This window comes from Podarcis vaucheri, assembly GCF_965113315.1.
Source record: "Podarcis vaucheri genome assembly, chromosome: 3".
Classification (NCBI taxonomy): domain Eukaryota; kingdom Metazoa; phylum Chordata; class Lepidosauria; order Squamata; family Lacertidae; genus Podarcis; species Podarcis vaucheri.
In genome coordinates, this window is record NC_138761.1 from 126091790 (window position 1) to 126112053 (window position 20264).

The 20264-nt window shown below is 41.1% G+C and overlaps 1 protein-coding gene across 5 annotated transcripts in view; it reads right to left on the reverse strand.

Moving 5' to 3' along the window:
- Positions 1-16922: 16922 nt before the first annotated feature.
- WDPCP (WD repeat containing planar cell polarity effector) overlaps positions 16923-20264 on the reverse strand; it is a 183203-nt gene continuing 179861 nt past the window's right edge. For 3 of the 5 annotated variants that reach the window (XM_082215763.1, XM_082215765.1, XM_082215762.1), the window contains one exon: positions 16923-19441. In XM_082215763.1, the coding sequence (XP_082071889.1) occupies positions 19394-19441 (48 nt within the window). In that variant the 3' untranslated portion in view covers positions 16923-19393. The remainder of the gene's footprint in view (positions 19442-20264) is intronic. The other 2 variants (XM_082215764.1, XR_014217731.1) reach the window with 2 other exon arrangements.

Here is a 20264-nt window from a genome sequence, read left to right on the forward strand (position 1 = left end):
TCTTGCAGCCCAGTTTTAGCCAGTTTAGTTCTACCAAAACTTTGTTTAAGAGCAAAAGGATCTTTTATTGCATCATTACAACTACAAGTTCAGTGATCCCACTTCCACATACACAAAGCACTTTGAGAACAATCTGTTTTAAAATAACTGTGATGCTAGAAGCTTGATTTGGGATCCTTCTTGCAACTTCTCTAGTAGCTAAAGCAATAAAGCATTGCCTTTCCTTTTGAGGAGTGAGGCAGGGGTGTTCTGTTTTATACACTTCTAACTTCCAGTTTGGGGAGCGTTAACATTTTCAGCTTGCAGCGTAGCTGATGGCACATGCGCTTGACCCAAATATAGCTTTTGTAGAAACACTGGTTCTAGCATCTAGACTGGATAAATGGATGAGATTAAAAACCCTATTGAAATTCCAGTGACTCTGCAGTGGTGAAACAGCTCCTAAGTTCAGCAGAATACTGTCCCCTTAGGAATTGTAGTATACTATTAAGATGGCCTACAAACAATCAGTTCCACAAACTAGTTCAGCAGAGTACTTATTATTGTTACTGTTCTTATTTTATTATTATCACCAGCCCTTCACAAGCAGGGTTATAGCAATTCAGAATTTAGAATTAAAAACAGTTAAAGCAAATTACAGTCACACAAATAAGGTGTTGGCAGGCTTGGAGGTTTTAAAAAGTGGTAAGGGTTGAATGTGTACTAACCTTATAGAAAGCAGAAACAGCAGGTCTGGCAAAGAACAACCTTCTGTGTACTGATAGTAGGACAGCATTCTCCGTGTTGCACCTGAGAGTGGCAGGCTAGCTGGGGGCCTCTTGTTGTCCTACACAAAGTAGCCCCTAATTTCAAGAGGTCTACTCTGAGTAGGACTAGCACTGAATACCACCCGTGGTTTTGAAATTTCCTAGAGTTCAGCTAGCATTTTGTCTGGCAGCTCTACTCTATGCACTTAAGGGGATTTTGCTCCCAGCTACCCATTCAGTCACTTTTGACTGCTGCAACATCAGACGAGGACTTTCTCTTCACTTCTCCCATCAGAGATTGAGCTAGGCTGTTAACATTTTTTTTAAAAAATCATCTGTAGGTTTAATCTTTCCCTCCCCCCTTCTGTTCTTTTTGTGTTTGGTTTCTCTCTGTTGCTTCATACACCTCAGGGCAGCTCTCCTGCCTTTTCTCAGGCTTATTATGAGTTTGGGCGACGGGGGTGGGGGGAAATAGGCTGTATGCACGAATGCAAGTTCCTTCTAACCCCTGGATCCAGCAACTGTTAAAATATAAGCCAGGTGAGCTTCCTGTTTTGAAGTAATCGCCCGGATGCCTAACAGCAAATGGGTTGCGCCCCTCAGACAAAGCCTGAGTTTAGAGTTAAAAAGGGCAAGCTGGAGAGAGAGAGTCAGAGCAAGGTTTGAAAGCAAAGTTTGATTTCTGTTTGAATCTAAGACTGTGGCTGTGGGAGAAACTAGACCCTTTTGGGGTGTTAATGCTGTGAACCCCTCCATCGTAGACTCAGGCTATGTGTATATATGTGTAAATAAACCATATATCCTAAAGACACCAGTCTCCGCTGTCCCTCATTCCAAAAGAAAACACAAACTGTGGGTAAGCACTTGGAATCTATGGAATCTTGCCCCAGTCGGAGATTGGGGTGGTGTGCAACAGGCCTATAGCTCAGTTCTCTTTTCAGGTCCTCCATTATCTCCCAAGACAGATGGATGCCCACAGTAAATTGCTGCCCACTGATGGGCGCAGCCTGTGCCAACTGCACTTGGGAAAAGGGCACATTGTCAATCATTGCAGTGTTACCAGCAATTTATGAAAGAAGTGTGCCAACTTGTGCAGGGTTGCCATATTTTGGAGAGCAAAAAAGAGGACACATTTGCTGACTTCTACTTTTAACTACAGATCTCTATGAAAACTCTCATTTGAAATATCCCTACTATATGTAGGCTATTCCCACATAAACTTACATAGGATTCCACTACTGATGGCCATTAAGACACAGAGGTTAGATGCCATCTGTCAGGGACATAAGAGCGATAGGTCCTTTGGATTAGTAGTACAGCAGCAGCCAGCCTTCCCTCCAGATTCTGATGACTGCCGGCCACTGCCTCTCAGGGTTCATTGATCAGCAAACTGTAGAGTTGGAAGGGGTCCTGAGGGTCTGATATGACTATCATTCTCTGAAATTTCCTCTCTGCCCCCCAGCGCCCTCTGAAGCTGACCACCACCCACCCACCCCACTTCGCCCCTCTACCTGCCAGGCAACTTTGAGGTGCTGGAAGCCGTGGTTGAAGAGCAGCTCCTGCAGCACCATCTGCACTGGCACATTATGGTCAAAGGGCAAGCACAGCAGCCAGTGGAGGGGCTTGGGGCTGCGTGGGTCATTGCCCACCTGCATCTTGGGGTTGGCCCCTCCATGCGCCCCATGGCTGTGTGCCACCAAGAAGTGGAAGTGGAGTAGTGGCTTGCTGGGCACCTTGGTGGCCTGGCAGGTCGAGCTCAGGTCCAGCTGGAAGGAGCCATTTCCAGCACCAGGGGAGTTGTCATGGAAGGGAAACTACCCGCGGCTTCTGGTTCCACTCTGCCTTAATGGAGGCAGCTCCCACGACAGCAGGAGATTGTTGGTGAAGGAAATCCCAGGATGATTGAAGGTAATTATCATTGCAAATTCCCTCCAGGGACGGGGTGGGGTGGGGATGGACTTCATTCGCAGTTCGTCTCGGTACCTGGCTCTCGCTCAGGCATGGATTGTGGGAGGCAGGGAGGTGCTGAGTGCAAAAAAGTCTTACAAGGACAGGAAGAAACAACACGGACAAAATAAGCCTCCAAAAACCCTCCAATGCCACCAATAAGAAGCAGAGGTTTTCCAGTTAATTAGAGTTTAATTGGACAAAAGTACAGGCACATGCTAGAAGAGATGAGATCACAAACTGCGGAACAATAACAACTGCAAAGACTTTAAGGTTTGAATTTGAGATACGAGTAAGACTTCATTCGGTGCAAAAGATGGTGTGTGGGGAGGGGAGCTTATGGTTTCTTTATTTAAAGTTTTCTTTTCTACATTTAGGATTTGGCAACCCTCCTCTTAATGTTAGTTCAAAGTAGTTGTATTTGTACAAGCAAGGACGGAAGAAATTGGATTATCGATATGGAATGTAATATTAAACGGAACTGTGTGTGTAAAAAAACAGGAGAAAGGGAGGGAAGCTCTATTTTTGCAAAAGGTTTATGATGGAAACTTAGAGCTGACTCTTCCCCATCCTTTATTATTTACGGAGTGAACTGAATAATGCTAAGAGGACTTGGAATTTAATTTAATTGGAAGTATAATTGCTCATTTATCTTCAGTTGGACAGAAGGATGAAAGGAGTCTGTGAACTTGCCAAGGAACTGATAAGGTTCACTACTGAGTCATCTGCAGTTCAACAGACCACTCTTCTTCCCAGGCTGAGAGGGAAAAGGGTAAAAACAGGTTATTTATTGGGACACAGTGATTTTTGCATCTGTTGTTAAAGTTGTAAAACAATGAAGCATGAAACTGAGCAATTTAGAAATTTCAGGAACAACAGTGGGATATCAGCTCTGCCCAAGGCATGATGGAGTACAGCAAGAACCGGGCGAAAGAAAGACATAACATCTTACAAGGACAGGAAGAAACATCACTGACAAAATAATTGCCACACACAGGAAGAACAAGGATATAGTTTGAGTTCCTCACTTGTAGTTTTATAAATTATTTAATGTGTCAACATGAATAGAAGTTATTGATACTGCAGTTGTTGTATAGGGGATTATTATTATGACCAGAATGTAATGGAAATTAATAAGATTTTGGAACACAGAAATAAAGCAAACAATCAAGCCATCAATTCTAGCATGTGGGAGGCCATCTCATCTAAATTATATAATTCGGTATTTGAACAATTGGTATTAATAATTGTATTATAAATTGGTATTCCTATAATGAGGATACTATTAGATTGTAATTGAAAACTAATAAAAATTATTATCAAAAAAAGAGAAGGGAAACAACCTGCCGACCACCTCCATCACCTGGCACACAAATGGCACCACCTCTCACCCGGCCTGGCCTTGGCTGCTTCCGTTCCCTCCGCCGACTGGAAAGAAGAGCCGCGTTTCGAGGTTCCACGCTTCAGAAGGGCCCTGATAACAAAAAGCAGCAATTCTCACTCTCACACAAACATAAACGCCTCATGCATTTGGAGTTTATAGTTGGATCAAGTCAAAGGTCTATAATCCTGCTCTCTCATCGACCCTGTGATACTAATGGTACCAAACAACACCCCCCTCCCAGACATTTAGCCAAAATTTAAAAATCCAGCTGGACAGAACTTTAAACTGTGAAAAAGAGGATGTGTCCAGGGGGAAATGAACATATGGCAACCCTAAACTTGTGCCTTCTCAAATCACTTCACAGCAAAGTACTGTTTCCTCAGATCTTCCGGCACTCAGATGCAGCTCTCACTCCTACAACTGGAGATGCCAGGGCAGAATACCTCACCCAGGTAAGCAAGGGAAGGAGAAATCTACCAAGCATAGCTGTGGCAAGGGTCTTTCATGCCCCCTTTGCCCCCTCCCCTCTCGCAGTATAGGATCACTGTGTCTTGGCTCTCCTGCTTTGGAGAAATAATCTTCAACAGCAAGTAGCAGGGTCTCCTGTGCAGAAGACATGTTCCCCATATCCAGTCAATCTAGCTGTCAGTAGACACTCCACTCCAGCCATTGTTGATGCTGGTCAAGTAGTCCTGACTACATTTGTCCTGTAGGGTCACATCTTGGTCACATATCTTGGACACACTAAGCAGAACATCCCTAGCCAGTCAACAAGGTTTTCAGAGGAGGCTCTACTGGCTATACCACAATCAGTGGACTGCCTCCTTATTTTGTTTGTTTATTAATGATATATCCCACCTTTCCTCCAAGGTGGCCCACCCTGTGAAGTAGGCTAAGGTGAGAGATTGCAAGTGACTCATAATCACCCCATAAACTTCATGGCTGAGTGTGGATTTGAACTCTGGTCTCCCAGGTCCAACACCCTCAACACTGAACCACACTGGCTTTTGTAAGATTCCTCTTATGGCATCTCATGTAAGTCAACTGAACACAAGGCTTTTCTGCATGAGCTGGCAGGTGGTCAGAGGGGGTAGTTGAACTTTACTGACATTTGCTGCAAACTGAAGAGTGTTTTGTGTAGTTTGTTGTTGTTCTAGAAATCCAAACTGGCCTCACCACCACTTTTAACCTGCAATATTAGCAGTGGACTACATTGCAGGGCTGTCATACGTAAGCCAGTTCCTCTCAGCCACAGTCTGAATTATACAGATAACACACTGTATTGACACACAATATGCTATGAGTGTTATTTTGTCCAGGGGAAAGGATAGTTCCATGGTGTTAATGAATTGTTTCCAAAAGCAAAGGCAATATTCTATTAGGTAGTAAAAAGAATTTCTTCTGCAGCTGTGTTTGCTCCTTTGGCAAAATAGGATTAGAATCTTACTCAGGAGTAGCAGACATGGCAGCATTCGTTTACTTCCTAACCTTACTGACTGTGTCCTCCCCTTCTATTGTCTTCTTACACCTCCCTCTTGATGTGCGTGTGCACACCCTCTCCCAATTATCTGGCTAGCTCTTGGGCTAGGGACCTGAGTTTTTCTTTTTGTTACTCTGTAAATGAACATGATGCATTGAAGGTTTAGTTCATTTGCTGGATATATGAATAAATATTATGTATGTTTTAAATTGTAGTGGCTGTTTTTCCTCCCTTTATATTTTGTGGCAGCTAATTGCTTACAATAAATTCAGACTGATTTTTAACTTTAGGTAGGAAATATATCCAGGTACCCAGAGGCTTACAAGCGTTTTAGCAATTCAGATGCAATGCAATACATTAACCAGCGGAGGGTTACAGTCTGACACTGGGCACTGAATGTTTGCCAGCCAGTTTCTTCAGATTATGAATTACAGAGCATTTCATGATACGACTAACCCCTCCATCTTACACACACAGTTTTCTAGAAGCAGTAACATTGCTTCTACACAACGGTGTTTAGTCTTTTGAAAGTGGTGAAAGAGTGCACACATACACAGAAGTAAATTTAATTGAAAGAAATGGACTGTTCCATGTAACATGTTTAGGACAGTGAGGGGAAACCTGTGGCCCTCCAGACAGTGCTGGACTCCCAACTCCCATTATCCCTGACCCTTGGCCAGGCTGGCTGGCTTGAAGGAGCTCAACAGCGTTGGGGAAGGAGGGTCACCAGTTTGGGACATACACCCCAATCACACCCTTGCCATTTTTAAAGGTTTTGTTTGCATTTGATCTAGTTACCAGAAAGGCAAACTCCATTTCCCTCTAGCCTTTAAAATAAAAATAAAAAACAGCTGTGATTTAGATGCCTTTCAGTTGTCTCAGACCCGACCTAGATAAAACAATTTCTGATTTAAAGTGCTGGTAATCATGTTTGTTTGTTTGTTTTTATTTAGCAAGATTTATATATCTAATAATTAAAAAAAACACCTTGAAGTGGTTTACATTTAGGACTGGGGTTTAATAATACTTGCATTTTACCCTCCTTTACCCTTCCTCTAGCTATGGATTCACTTGTTTCCTATGTTGGCTAATATATAATTCTGTGTAAACCAAACTCATGTATATTTTAAACAATATGTTGTTTGAATAGTGGGTATCACAGTGCCCATGTACTTTCCCCCTTCTTGGAGCCATCACCACCACCACCACCACCACAACAACAACTGTATTTTACAAATAAATAGATTTGTGCACTTAGTTACCCCACCTGCTGTCTCAGAAACTCCCCAGTCATGTGAACTTTAAGTAAATGATTCCTTTTTTTGTTCCTCTTCAAGTGCCCACAACTAGTGAGATTTTCAGTATTCAACCCTGAAATCTGAAGGATGAAACTTGGGGCTACTTGAAATTGTTTAGTAATTACCAGAGAACCATCACTTATACAGAGACTAACGTGGGAGTGCATTTTCTATGACCCAGTCTCTTCCATATCCAATAACATGTAATTATCAAGCCTAAGAAGTCCAGCGAAGGATTGTTGAACTAACCTGACTTCCTCCCCGCCCCTTTTTTTGAACACTGAACTTAACAATAATGGACCTGGAGTAATAATTAACAGGCATTCCTATTCAACTACCTATACTTGTCCTAGGATCAGTGCTTTTTTTTGGGGGGGGTACTCAAGACTACGCAGTACTGGCACCTCTTTTTTTAAAAAATGTGGTACTTACTGTAACAACTTCATGGTGAGAAGGATCACTAGTGCAAGAAATGTAGCATCTTCCTGTATTTTAAGATTGAGGAGGAGTGTAATCAGCTTATTCTCATGACAGAACTCTGAATGTATCTCAGCTTTATGTCTAGTTTTATACAGATTAATTCAAATACATGGACTTCCAGTTCTGCCTCTATTATAGCCCGTTCCTGTTTCCAGGTATGCCAAAAGAGTGTCTGCTTACTGTGACAGAACAGCAGGATTAGAACTGATTTGTTCTTACTAAATTGACTTATGCATGTTTTATAGCCTTTAGCTAATTACATCCATCCAGCTCAATACCTTACAAATAGTTACTATGTACATCCACCCAGCACCATTTTTAGATAATATGTATGCACTTAATCATGATTGATGATGAAATAAGCAGCCAACTTCTAGAGTTGTCTAGAATTGCAGTTGTAACCCAAGATGTAAAATAGTTGCATCTGACATGACTTTAGCTGGTCAATGGCAATTCTCCATTTTAACTGTTTATCACATAATGCCCCTGCAAAAATGGTAACATATGAAGTTTCATTACATATAACTTGGTATGAGAAAGGCATGAATATATCAATGGATATTTATATGGATATTCCCAGGCCTATCTTCAATACCCTTACTTATAACTAAGTTCAATTCATTTAAGCAACACTTAATTCTTGATAATTGTGCTTAGGACCAGGTTACTGTTGTCTTCTGAAATCATTTTTTCCTGCTGAGCATATGTTGTGAATGCTTTACATGTCTAGGTCACAGCTTCCAACTATTTGGGAAGCAGGTTGAACAGGATATAGAGAAGATGGGGACTCTGTTCCCCAGCAAATGCTGTTGCACTACAACACTCAACATTGGTGACCATTGGCTGTGCTGGCTGGGCCTGATGAGCACTGAAATCCAACAACAGCTGGAGGACAATAGGCTCCCCATTCCTGATCTATATGGTTGAATTTGAATGGTTGAAGTATTTGCATTTCCGGGTCAGCACACCAAAATCAACAGGAGCTGATTTCACCAGTGTTCTACAGTTAGCAATGGTTATTCTAACTGGTAGGGGATGTGGGTGGTGCTGTGGTGTAAACCACAGAGCCTAGGGCTTGCCGATCAGAAGGCCGGCGGTTCGGATCCCTGCGACGGGGTGAGCTCCTGTTGTTCGGTCCCAGCTCCTGCCAACCTAGCAGTTCGAAAGCATGTCAAAGTGCAAGTAGATAAATAGGTACCGCTCCGGTGGGAAGGTAAACGGCGTTTCTGTGTGCTGCTCTGGTTCGCCAGAAGCGGCTTAGTCATGCTGGCCACATGACCCGGAAGCTGTACGCCGACTCCTGCAACCCCAGAGTTGTCCGCGACTGGACTTAACAATCAGGGGTCCCTTTACCTTTATGCTGACTGGTACTTAGTTACTTGTAATCAAGTAATATGGGGAAATAACATCTTATTTAAGAAAACATAAGTAAAAATGATGGGGCCACAACCTGACAGGAAGGCATGCACTAGTTCAGGAAATGCTTGGCTTAGTCCCTGGCCCTCTGTCAGGACAGCAGGACGTGGCTATTTTGCTTTGGTGGTGGTATGGCAATTTGCTAAGAGCTGATATTCATTCATTCATGTATTATAGCAGGCCTCACTCCTGTTGTTGAAAACAGATTTTGGAGCTAAGCTCTGATGCACCTTGCAGGTGTTCCATAGGCATTTCATTGGCCACTGTGAGAACACAACGCTGGACTGGATGGGCCCTTGGTCGGATCCTGCAGGCTCGTCCTATGTTCTTATTTTGTTGGTGCACTAGATGAATGATCTCAGGACCCATTCTAAGTTGACATAATTAAAACTCATTCCATCACATTTTATATGAACCTTAAATTAGCTGAGAGGCAAATGTTCCACCACAAATGGTTGGTAAACTGGGTGGAGTATATTCTACTAATGCCATATGAGAGTCTTTCATCATTTTTGTGAAGTACAGTATATACTTCTGTGCACTGTGTTTCCGTGTGCTGCTCTGGTTCGCCAGGAGCGGCTTAGTCATGCTGGCCACAAGACCCAGAAGCTGTCTGCAGACAAACGGCTAGTAAAGCGAGATGAGCGCCGCAACCCCAGAGTCGTCCGCGGCTGGACCTAACGGTCAGGGGTCCCTTTACCTTACAGCAGGGGTAGGCAACCTAAGGCCCGGGGGCCGGATGCGGCCCAATCGCCTTCTCAGTCCAGCCCGCGGACAGTCTGGGAATCAGTGTCTATTAACGTGAGTAGAATGTGTGCTTTTATTTAAAATGCACCTCTGGGTTATTTGTGGGGCATAGGAATTCATTCATTTTTTTTCTTCAAAAATGGTCTGAGGGATGGTGGACTGGCCCATGGCTGAAAAAGGTTGCTGACCCCTGCCTTACAGTATTTGAAGTACAGTTCATATATCTGGCTCAGGTCCGTGACAGCTTATGTCATTGTAAATGTGTTAGTCTTGCTGAGAGTAAAGCAACAGTGTGGTAACTTACCTGAACCGGGGGGGGGGGCAATAGGCAGAAAGGCAACCTATTCTTCTCTTGTTGATTTCTTCCTGAGTAACTTTCTGTAGATTGCTTTTCTTCAGGCTTTACTTCCTTCCTGCTTCTTCTCTGTTAGTGTTAGTGTTAACGTTATGTTTGTCACATGTAAATTTGTACTCAGGATGACTTAAGTTTCTTTTCCCCTTTTAAACATATTTTATTCTTTTTTATTACAGAAAACATGTTTCATTTTCCTTTCAACCAGCAGTCTTACCAGACTATTTACTTCTGCACTCCCCTGCTATATATCCCAAACTCTAGCATAGGGCCTTCTTGGTAGTGACACTCTCCTTGTGGAACACCCTCCCTTCAGATATCAAGGAGATTAAAAACTACATAGCTTTTAGAAGACATCTGAAGACAGCCGTGTATTGGGAAGTTTTTAATGTTTGATGTTTTATTACGTTTTGATATATGCTGTAAGCTGCCCAGAGTGGCAGGAGTAAATAATAAAATCATCATCATCATCATCAACATGGGCAAGTCTTAGGGTGTCACAAAACCTTTTGTTGCTTTTGCTGCAACAGACTAATATGGCTCAGGAAATTGACTTCTGTTGGGAATATTGGCATGCTTACAGTTAGAACTAAAATGCTACTCCGTACAGTATGCACTGGTTATGCGCATGAGCTGGTTCTCCCTATTTGTTTGATAAATATTACTACCTAGAATGTGGCCCATCTTGAGGCCTGCAGGTATAGGGCGGTATATAAATTCAGTAGAGGAGGAGGGGGAGGAGGAAATGTTTCCTGATTCAAAAAAGCCCTGCCAAAAAGAAGGAAAGAAATGATGTACTTGTTAGTATGTTATGATAAAAAGTGGACCTACCTTATGTGAGAAACTCCTTTCTGCAATATGACAGGCATCAACAACTGTGTGCTTTAGGGGTCTATCAAAACCATGGCTTGCTTGCCACTTCCTAATAATTGAGGCCAATTTGAACTGCTTTTGGAGCTCTAACGATGATGTTCATTAAATTGTTTTATTGCTTTTTTATTACTGCTTTTGTAAACTGCTTTGAGATTTATTTGTTTTTTTATAGAAAGTGTCTTCAAATTGTTTTAAAGAAATTTATACTTCGGGGGGGGTGTATAGAGAACAGTTATGTTCTGTGGTTGCAGTGTGTGATCACATCAATGGTGTAGAGGGAAAGCAAGCAAATGAAAAACACATTTTCACTGGCTGGGAAAAGGTTTATCAAATGATGGGAAGGTGCAGTGGGGAAGACATCCCTGTTGGTGCGGAGTGTGTGTGTGTATTTTAGGTTAGTTGGTTAGCAGGGATCACACAGTTTCTAATCAACTTGGAGAAGCATTTCAAAATAGTGGGAAATGGGGAGTGAATGATGCCACAACACACAACACACAACACACAATCTAGCAGGTGCATTGTTTTGTATCCAGCACAGTAGCTGGAGAAAATATGTTTGTGGTCTCCTGCAACAGCTGTGTACTAATGAGTGACTCTATACATTAACACACTGGTCTCAAAATGCCCTTAGCAGAGTAAGATAACAGAAGAAGAGAAAGCTTAAAATCATATGCTTTGGAAAGCAATAGTGCACTTGCTTTTGTAAAATGTAAGTCTGTCTATCCCTTTGTTTAAAAAGCTGCCCAATCTGCAATCCAGGTAAATCCACCTACATTAAACCAATCTAAGCCCCATCAAGTTCAAGCTGATCTACAGCTCAGCTAAGTACAAGGATCTTAAGCTGATTAATACCCTGACACTATACATGTTTCTTGGAAATAAGTCTTATTGAAATCAATGGGACATGCTACTAAGTAATATGTTTAGAATTGGAGTTTTAGCCAATTGGCTTAAATCCTAATAATTCACATTAATTGGATTTGAGAATCTGGCAACCATTAAACGTTCTCTGTCCATTAAACCTAGACAGGAGATATTTGATGTAGAATAAGTAGTACAGTCACGAAGATCTTCATTGTCTGCATTGGATTCTATTTGATGTTCCAGGGAGGTGACAGGTTCTTAGAATTGCTGAACCTAAACCGACTTGTTTGGAAATCACAACCCATGTCAGAAGTGTAGTTTTTGGTGAACTTCCACAAAAATAGCTCCAAATCTTCTTCTTCAATAGCTTTGGGCAAAACAAAAACAAGAAGCTCAAGGAAAAAGGTAGTGAAAGTCACTATGGCAAGATTCTTCTTTTCAGTGTAGGACTTAGAATCATAGAATCATAGAGTTGGAAGAGACCACAAGGGCCATCGAGTCCAACCCCCTGCTTCCTGCTTGGCAGGGGGTTGGACTCGATGGCCCTTGTGGTCTCTTCCAACTCTATGATTCTATGACTTTATTGTCCAGGATAATACCAGGTGTTACTATACTGTGTCCCATAGCTGACATTTGCACAGCACAGTGATGTTGCCATGTATACTCAATGAATACTCAATGAATACTCAATGCCATACAGCAAAAAGTAAAGTGCATTCATGAATAACGAATTAAACATCAGTTTTTTAGTCACAGTGATAAACGAAAAGTGTCTTAGCCAATTCTCAGCTGTTAACTGAACACCTGTCTTCCAACTTTTGGCAACCTAACCTAGCATCTGTCAGCATAAGCCCAACAAATAGGTTTAGGTGGGGATATGTAATAAATAATAAAAAGATAACAGAAAAATGGGGGAAGAGTGAGCAAAGCAGGGGACCAAAAAAAGGAGAAATATTTTTGGAAATAATCTGACCTTAAGCATTTCCAAAAAAAGCATTGAAGTAGTAGTTTAATTTTAGGCATAGGTGTGCATACGGGATGTGCCAGGTGTGCCCAGGCACACCCTAATGTCTGGAGGTGAGAAAGTGTCTTTGTGAGTCCCTGACCTTCCCCAGCTGTAGTAGAGCATGGCTCTGCCATGTCGACCAGGCTGATCCTCCATGTGTCCCAGTGAGCTGTGCCTCAGGCCCCTGGGCAGGCCATGGTGCCCACCTCCATATTAGCCTTGATCACCAGTGGTTGGTGAGTTGGGTTCTGAGGAGCCTCCCACACATCACTTTTTGTGGAGACATCTGTGGAGGTGAGAGGCTGATTTTGTGGTGCAAGCTGCATGTATTATCTCAAGCAACATTCCCGAGTGCTCCTGCCCCCTTTTCCACAAAGGCAAAAATCCATGGGTGCACACCATGAGAGTAGCCGGGGGGGCAGTTGCCCCCCATCAGTAAAAATCAATACAAATCAATACAAATGTGATTTGCCTCTTTAACATCATTGCTATCCCACAGAACATGTATTTTTATTTTTATTTTTTTATTTTTCACTCAGCTGTACAATAATGTGGAATAAATTGTGACTTGGTTAGAAAACTCTAGAAGTTGAGTTTGTTCCCTAAAGGAAAAACTGTAATATGGTATCAGTGTTTGACTCAAGAGTTAGACTAAAAAAGTAAATGGAGAGAACGTAAGCAAAACATGGCTGTGTTCTCAAAGGGTGTGGCAGGAGAGGACTGCAAGGGTGGTGAGAAGATTCAAGGACAATCAAAGAAATATTTAAATATTTCAGTGTAGTATATATAGTATATATTTTTTTGCAGAATATAGATATCTTTTCAAAATGAGAGCAAGAGCATCAAGTGATACTTAGTTGTGATTCAGAGTCGCCATTTGACCAGAGTGCTAGAGAAGACTAGTTTATACTTATATTCTGGGAATGATTCATGTTCTTATCTAACTGCATTGCTTTATATTTTCTGGATGTCCCATTATCATATTTTAAAGTAGAATTTTTTTATTTATTCTGAAAGTGTGACTCAGAGAAAAAAGTTTGAAAACCACTGTTATAGACAGTGATCATCTTAGATTCTAAGCATTATGTTGTGAGTTAATGAGGGAGGTGAAAATAGCTTCTGTGTTTTGTACCTTGAGAAGTGTTGGCCCTTGTCAATCGTATCTGAAAAGCAAGCTGTTCTTTTTAAATGTTTTACCCTGAGTCATGGGGTCACTTGAAATGCTCAAGAGATTTACACAGGATGCAGTGAATGATCTGCTGACTTCAATCGATGCAATTGTAGCATTAAGAAACACAGTATAGAACATGGTAAAAAAAATAAATCACTTCAAATATAGCTCTCTCCGAGACCTGTGTCTGCAGCAAAGAAACATGAATATCTCCCAATATGCATACTCATTACCTCCTGAGTAGGGCTATTCTTCCGTGGCAGTGGTTTATTTTCAAAGGAAAAAAGGGCCCATGCTGGTCCCTTGCTTGAATTGTCTCTTTATTTGGGTTTAAGTTGCAGAGACAGGAATTTGAAGCAAAAAAAAAAAAAAAAAAGGCATTTTGTCTTCATTTATGGTTATGTATGTTGCATAGGGCAATAAGTGAAATAACTTGTTTTGGGATGATATTACTGTGTCTGTCAAAGGTGTACCTGAAATCTTTTTAAAGAATGGGAGCTGACAAAATATGAACTCTGATCCAATAGCCTTGCATGTGTATTGTCATTATGAATGCAAACGATGGTGAGATGCAAGTGTCAAGATATTATCTCAGTATAGTCACAGGCTGTCTGTGTTCAGTTACCTCCATATCAGCATTCCTACCTTGTCCCCCTTGCCTGGTGGGCTTAAAAAATAATTCATGTTATTTCTCTTGAGTCCAGCAGTGACCAGGATGCCGAGTCAAAGGTGTTGCCAGCCCATGAGTCAGGTCAAATTTCTGGCTCTGAGCAGATGATGGTGATCGGGGGACCACTGAATGCAAAGCTAGCAGGCGGGAGCCCCTGAACCAGATCCTACAGCATGAGGGCCCAAAGAACCAGAGCAAGGACCCTCACAGGTGCCTTTCCTGGGCTCAGGGAACCAAGTGCCTCTCAACCGACCTCACCAGTGCAGCAAGCAGGGAGTGTACCAGGCTATACGTCATGCAGGAGTCCTCAGGCTAGAGGGTTGGCTCATCAAGAGATTTGTTCTCCCAAAGGAGGCAGAGGCTCAAAATACCTCCATTCATTTCCATCCTCACTGGAAGTGCTTGCTGTTCTGATAGCTGACCTGCACTGTGCTCCTCCACAGGACCAGAACATGGTGATTATTGGCCACCATAAGAGCCATGGAGCTGTCTCAGTTAATATCTCACCTCTTGACTTAAGTGGGTTTTTTTGTCCTGGGCAGGTTGAGGGAGATCTGCAGTTGAGGAGATTTGGTGTAATTCCTTTGTCCTGGAAAGATGATAACGTATATTGGTTTAGACTTACAGGGACTCCAGGTTCCAAAAGGTTTCCAGACACCTCTTGGGGGTGTTCCCCACTGATATTGTTGGTAGTTCTGATGATGGTCCTGTTGGTCTCTAGAATTCCAGTGAAGGAAGATGTGTGACAAATCCAATTAAATGTAAACTTAAACTTAAACTTCTGATATGTTTACACAGTCCAGGAATGCTCAGTATGTGAAATTCATAAGTGGAGGGGTCAGTGCATGTGGTACTATACATTCTGTTGAATAGCTAAATAGTGCTTTGGTGACACTTGGAAACTGTACCCTTTAGGGAAGCAGGCTCAGCGGTCAAGGATAGGACTTTGCCTTGTATCTCCTGCATTTATAAGCAACCTAATCTGTTTGAGATCCGTTATGTGTTATTATGATCTGATTATTTATTCAGGTCAAAATCTAATCTGTTACATCAAAAGCTGACACCCCCCCCACACCATTGTCTATAACAGGGAATAAAAAAGGATATAAGTTCCCCCCTTTTCAAGTAAGTAGATGAAAATGACAAGCAAAGGGGCCCCTCCTGAGAGGATTAAGCCCATGACATTTCAGCCAGATCCATCCAGGGGACCCTCTTAAGGGTTTTTAATTTTTTTATTTAAAAAAATAAATAAAAGTCTCTTTTTTATTTTTTTGCCATGGGGGGGGGGAGTCTGCCAAATTTCAGAATGATATATTAATAACACTAATAATAGATAATAATACTAGCTGGAGCTGCCCACTTAAATGGGAGATCCCACCTCTCCACCCCACTTCTCCATGCCCCTCCACCTCTAAAGGGCTGCATGTTTTCCTCAATCTGCTTGGTTTAGTTTTTCAGAGAAGAAAAGGGAGTGGAGATGGTCTTGTGTTTAGCTTGATGCGACAACTGAGGTAGCAGAGATACTCGGAAGGTTGGGTGCTCCCAGCTCACCTCACCATGCCTTGGTAATGGCACAATCCAGCTCTTTGCTTCTTTATTTGGGGTATACACAGAACCAACCCCTATTAAATAAGGCACTAAATGCAGTGCTTTTTCTGGGGGTACTCAAGGGGTACAGAGTACTGGCTCCCCCCCATGACTATAAACCAAGGTGCTTTGTTTGCTTCATGCTGCAGGTAGATCAGTCCAGCTTTTCATGAAACAGAACTGGATTTATCCTGGTACAGAATTTCAGCCTGCAGCATGCTGTCATGTTATTAGCACAACATTTTCTAAGCAACTTTCGCTTGGTTTTCAATGTCACTCAGCCTTTAAATATCAGAATGCACTTTCTGTTTCTCAAACTAGTATTCTTTCCTTATTGCATCTTCTGATGAAGTAAATAACAAATTGTGTCTTTCTTAAGCTGCTCAGTGGTATATTGTAGAAAAGGTCGAACCTATTGAATGAAAAATAATTTTAAAAGTGCAGTTGTCATCTACATGCTTATAAGAAGTCTTTAACAGGCATTTGTGGAGACTTCAACGCCAGGATTAAGATAATGGTGTACAGTAATTTGTATATCAAAGGGTTCTGGTTTTTTTGTATAATATTCCAATTCTGTTCTGTGAGTTAATAATTATTTTTATTCTGTTTGTTTTATCACCTGAATGGTACAGTAATCACCAACTGAGCTAACACAGTAGCAATACATTTAAAATTCACAGTAGCTTGGAATCTATTTTGATTTTGCCAACAAATACCCAGTTTAACTTGCTGGAAATGATCTGCAGTGTAAGAGATCCTTTCCTTTCATGCCTTGTATCTAGCACCCCCCCACACATACCCAGGAAAGAAACACATTTGCAGAACTGCAGTATAAATAAAAAAAATATGCCTGTTTCCAGCTAAATCCCTATTCAGTACTTTGAAAGGAAGGAACTCCAAGAAATCTATAAAGGGATTTTATTAAAAACTGAGATATTTTGGAAACGGCATTCCTGATCTTCTGTACATTTCTAGCATCACTTCCTGTGTATTTTAAAACCAAAATCCTCTTAGCATGCAAAGTAAATAGATTACGATATACTGAAGGATTAAAGATCACTGTCTGGTGTCAGATTAATCCCTCATATAGACCTTCACTTGTACTGACAGAAATATGGCTGCAATTCAGCAAAATAGCTCTATGGCTAAGTAACGCATTTCAGCATCCTTAGGCTGATCAAGCAAAAGGCTCCCTTGATCTGTTGTTGGACTGCATAGACCTTTGCAGAAAGTGCCTTTATATAAATATATCTTATGAAGCACATGCTCTCCTCCTGTCATTGAAAGAAAACACACAGTAACAATTTTATTTTTATATGCAGTGATATATGGTGGACTACTGTCTCATAGGTCTTGTATTTCTCGGCCACTGGACCAGTGAGGGTTGAAAATATTACGCATTTTACTACTTTTTGTCTGCTGAGGACAAGCATTTCAGCATGGATTTAATGTGTTCATCAGACTATTACTGATAAGTCTCTATGCATTATTCCCCCAGTCTTGCTACTAAACCACAAGGTTAGATGCAGATTTGACAAGGACTCTTTGCAAAGTATAAAAATAATTTTATCTCTCTTTATTTGGCAATATCACAAATTAAGTACATAACTAAACTCAACATAACTTTAGTTTTAAATTGTGTGACCACAGTTAAGATCATTTTATATTATACATGTCTCCTGACAACACCAGAAAAAATGCATTGAACAATGTCAGGAGGAAACTACTCTTAAAAGGAGAGTACAAATTGTAGTTATGACAAAATGCAGCATAGGATTCCCCCCAGTCCATTTTCTGTTAATGCCTGAAAAAGCTGAATATTCTATAGAAGGTTAGATTATTAGAGTCACCATGCATTTTTAAGGAGAAAATAATGGTTATTCAGCTAAACTGATATGGATGTACTGGAAAATGGAGAGCATTTTTCTTCAAAGAATTGTACTGGCTGTTAAAGGATGATTTTTTGCAGAGGTATCCTGAGTGAAGATGCTATCTGTTAGAATGTTATGGAATATCTATTGCAAAGCCTTAAGTGGAAATTCAAACCTGTAGTCGTAAAGGAGGGAGGAGTAAATTCTGAGATTTCTTTTAACTGCTCCTCCTGCCACTGTGGATTATGTTTATGCTTATGCGAGGGAAGGAGGCAGAGATAGGGAAAGGGGGTCTCTCCGTATTCTTGAATTACCTTCTCCTGCATAACATTTTAATGCTGCATGAAGTTCCTTTCAGGGCTCCACCACCTTGACTGACCTTCCAGACCTGTGGCCCAGGAGCTGGGGGAAAGGTGGGCTTGGTCCATCTCCATGTGGCTTTAAAGATGAGAAGCTGAACCCCACTTTCCCGTTCCGAATGAATCTTTTCACCCACACCCTCATGAAGGTTTATTTATGCTGTCAGTTTATGGAACTGGGAAGAAAAGTTTCACAGGGTCTCTCAATCAGGTCCCCAATTTGTGCATGAGTTCATGGTCTTCATTACCCTACATGTGACAACTATACAGTGCTGTTGGCCTTAATGTATACAGGGTTTATTTTGCAATTTGTGGCATTATAAAATTTAGGGATTTGCACAGATGGGCAAAGAAGAACAAGTATTTGCAAACTTCAAGGGAATGGGCTGCCTTAAAAAATATTTAGGCTGTAATTGTATACCTGCTTATCTTGGAGCAAGCCCCATTTAGCTAGATAGAATTTACTTCTGAGGAGACATGTCTAGGCCTTTGTGAACCTGGAACAAAGGTGCTATCAGATGGTAGAAAAGCCACCCACTTTAGGGCAGCAGTCCTGGATTCATTTCCAAATCTACCTCATATAACTGTCCCTCTATTATATCCAGTATTTGTACTGTGTAATTATTTGCAGCATTTGCTGGACTTCCTTGTAATAAAGCTGCAAAGCTGTTTTCTCTCTCTGTATGTGTATGTGTATGAGAAAGAGAGAGAGAGAGAGAGAGAGACAGACAGACAGACAGACAGACAGACAGAGGGTTTCTTTATGATTGAATGTCTACATTCAGACATTATGCCTTCAGACATTATGTCTACTTGCTGAACTTTCTCCCATAGAAATAAATGGGACTAAAAGTGCTGAGCATTTACTGCTACCATAGTTACTTGAATCTAATACTTACCCGTTCTGGCCAAATTATGTTGCGAAAATTAAGATTATTTTGCTTCGATGGTACATTTACATTCACCGGCAAATACTTTTTTTGGTTTCAAGGTTCTGAAAATTGAGGTGTGCATTAGATTTGGTGGCGCATTAGACTCAAGTGAACACAATATTTGAACTCTATTACAGAATTGATTGAAATAAGGAGGTTGAAAATTCTCAACAATTGGTCTTTCAAGATCTTAACTATTAAGATTTTGGCTTATACCAGGCCAAAATGCACCACTTCGATGGAGCCACTTCTGATTTCCTGTAAAAAAGAAAAGAAAAAAAGAACAATGACACTTGTTACAGTACAGGATGGATATTAAGACTTGTATGTTTCTCTTTATAACCACATTTTCAATGAAACAACTTTTCAATTTAAAAAGTCTTAATTATGTTAACTATTTATTGAAGAACAACCTATAACACCATGTTTTTGGTCATGTATCAAGTGGTCCCATATCTTTGAACTTTCAAGCAAAATTCTGAAAAGCTAAGCATTTTTAAAAAATGACAATTTCTGAAAATGTACACATTCAAATCTTGGGTATATTTTGTATCACATGGATGCATGCCTATGCTTTTGGTGCAATAGAATATACAATATGAATTCCCCTCTCCCGCCCCAAACAAGGGACTTCTCCCTTTTCAAATTACAAAACATACAAATGCTTCAGCCTTCATGATGTAAAGAGAACTAGGCGTGGAACTTGAAACAAAAGGAAACTTGCCTCACTGCAATATTCAACATATGCTCTAGTCATTTAAGTAAAAAAGTATAAAAGTTGGCAGCAAAAGTGTGCAAGTTAAGGCTGCTTCAGGCTTATTGTGTGCTGGCAAGTTCAAGTGGAATTCATGAGGATTTTTGTTTTTTAAAGAACTTTCACATGTCAGATTAGATCAGTCTTGAACAACATGCATTTACCAGACCAGCAGCTCCATCTCATGGTATATCTGTTAACAGTGAGATGGAAACAACCCGGCAGAATACTGCATAAAACCTGCATTTCAACAGTGAATATCTTTGTAATTGTCCTATATTTCCAGCATGCCCTTTCTCTATATTTAAACTGCTAGTAAGAGTAATA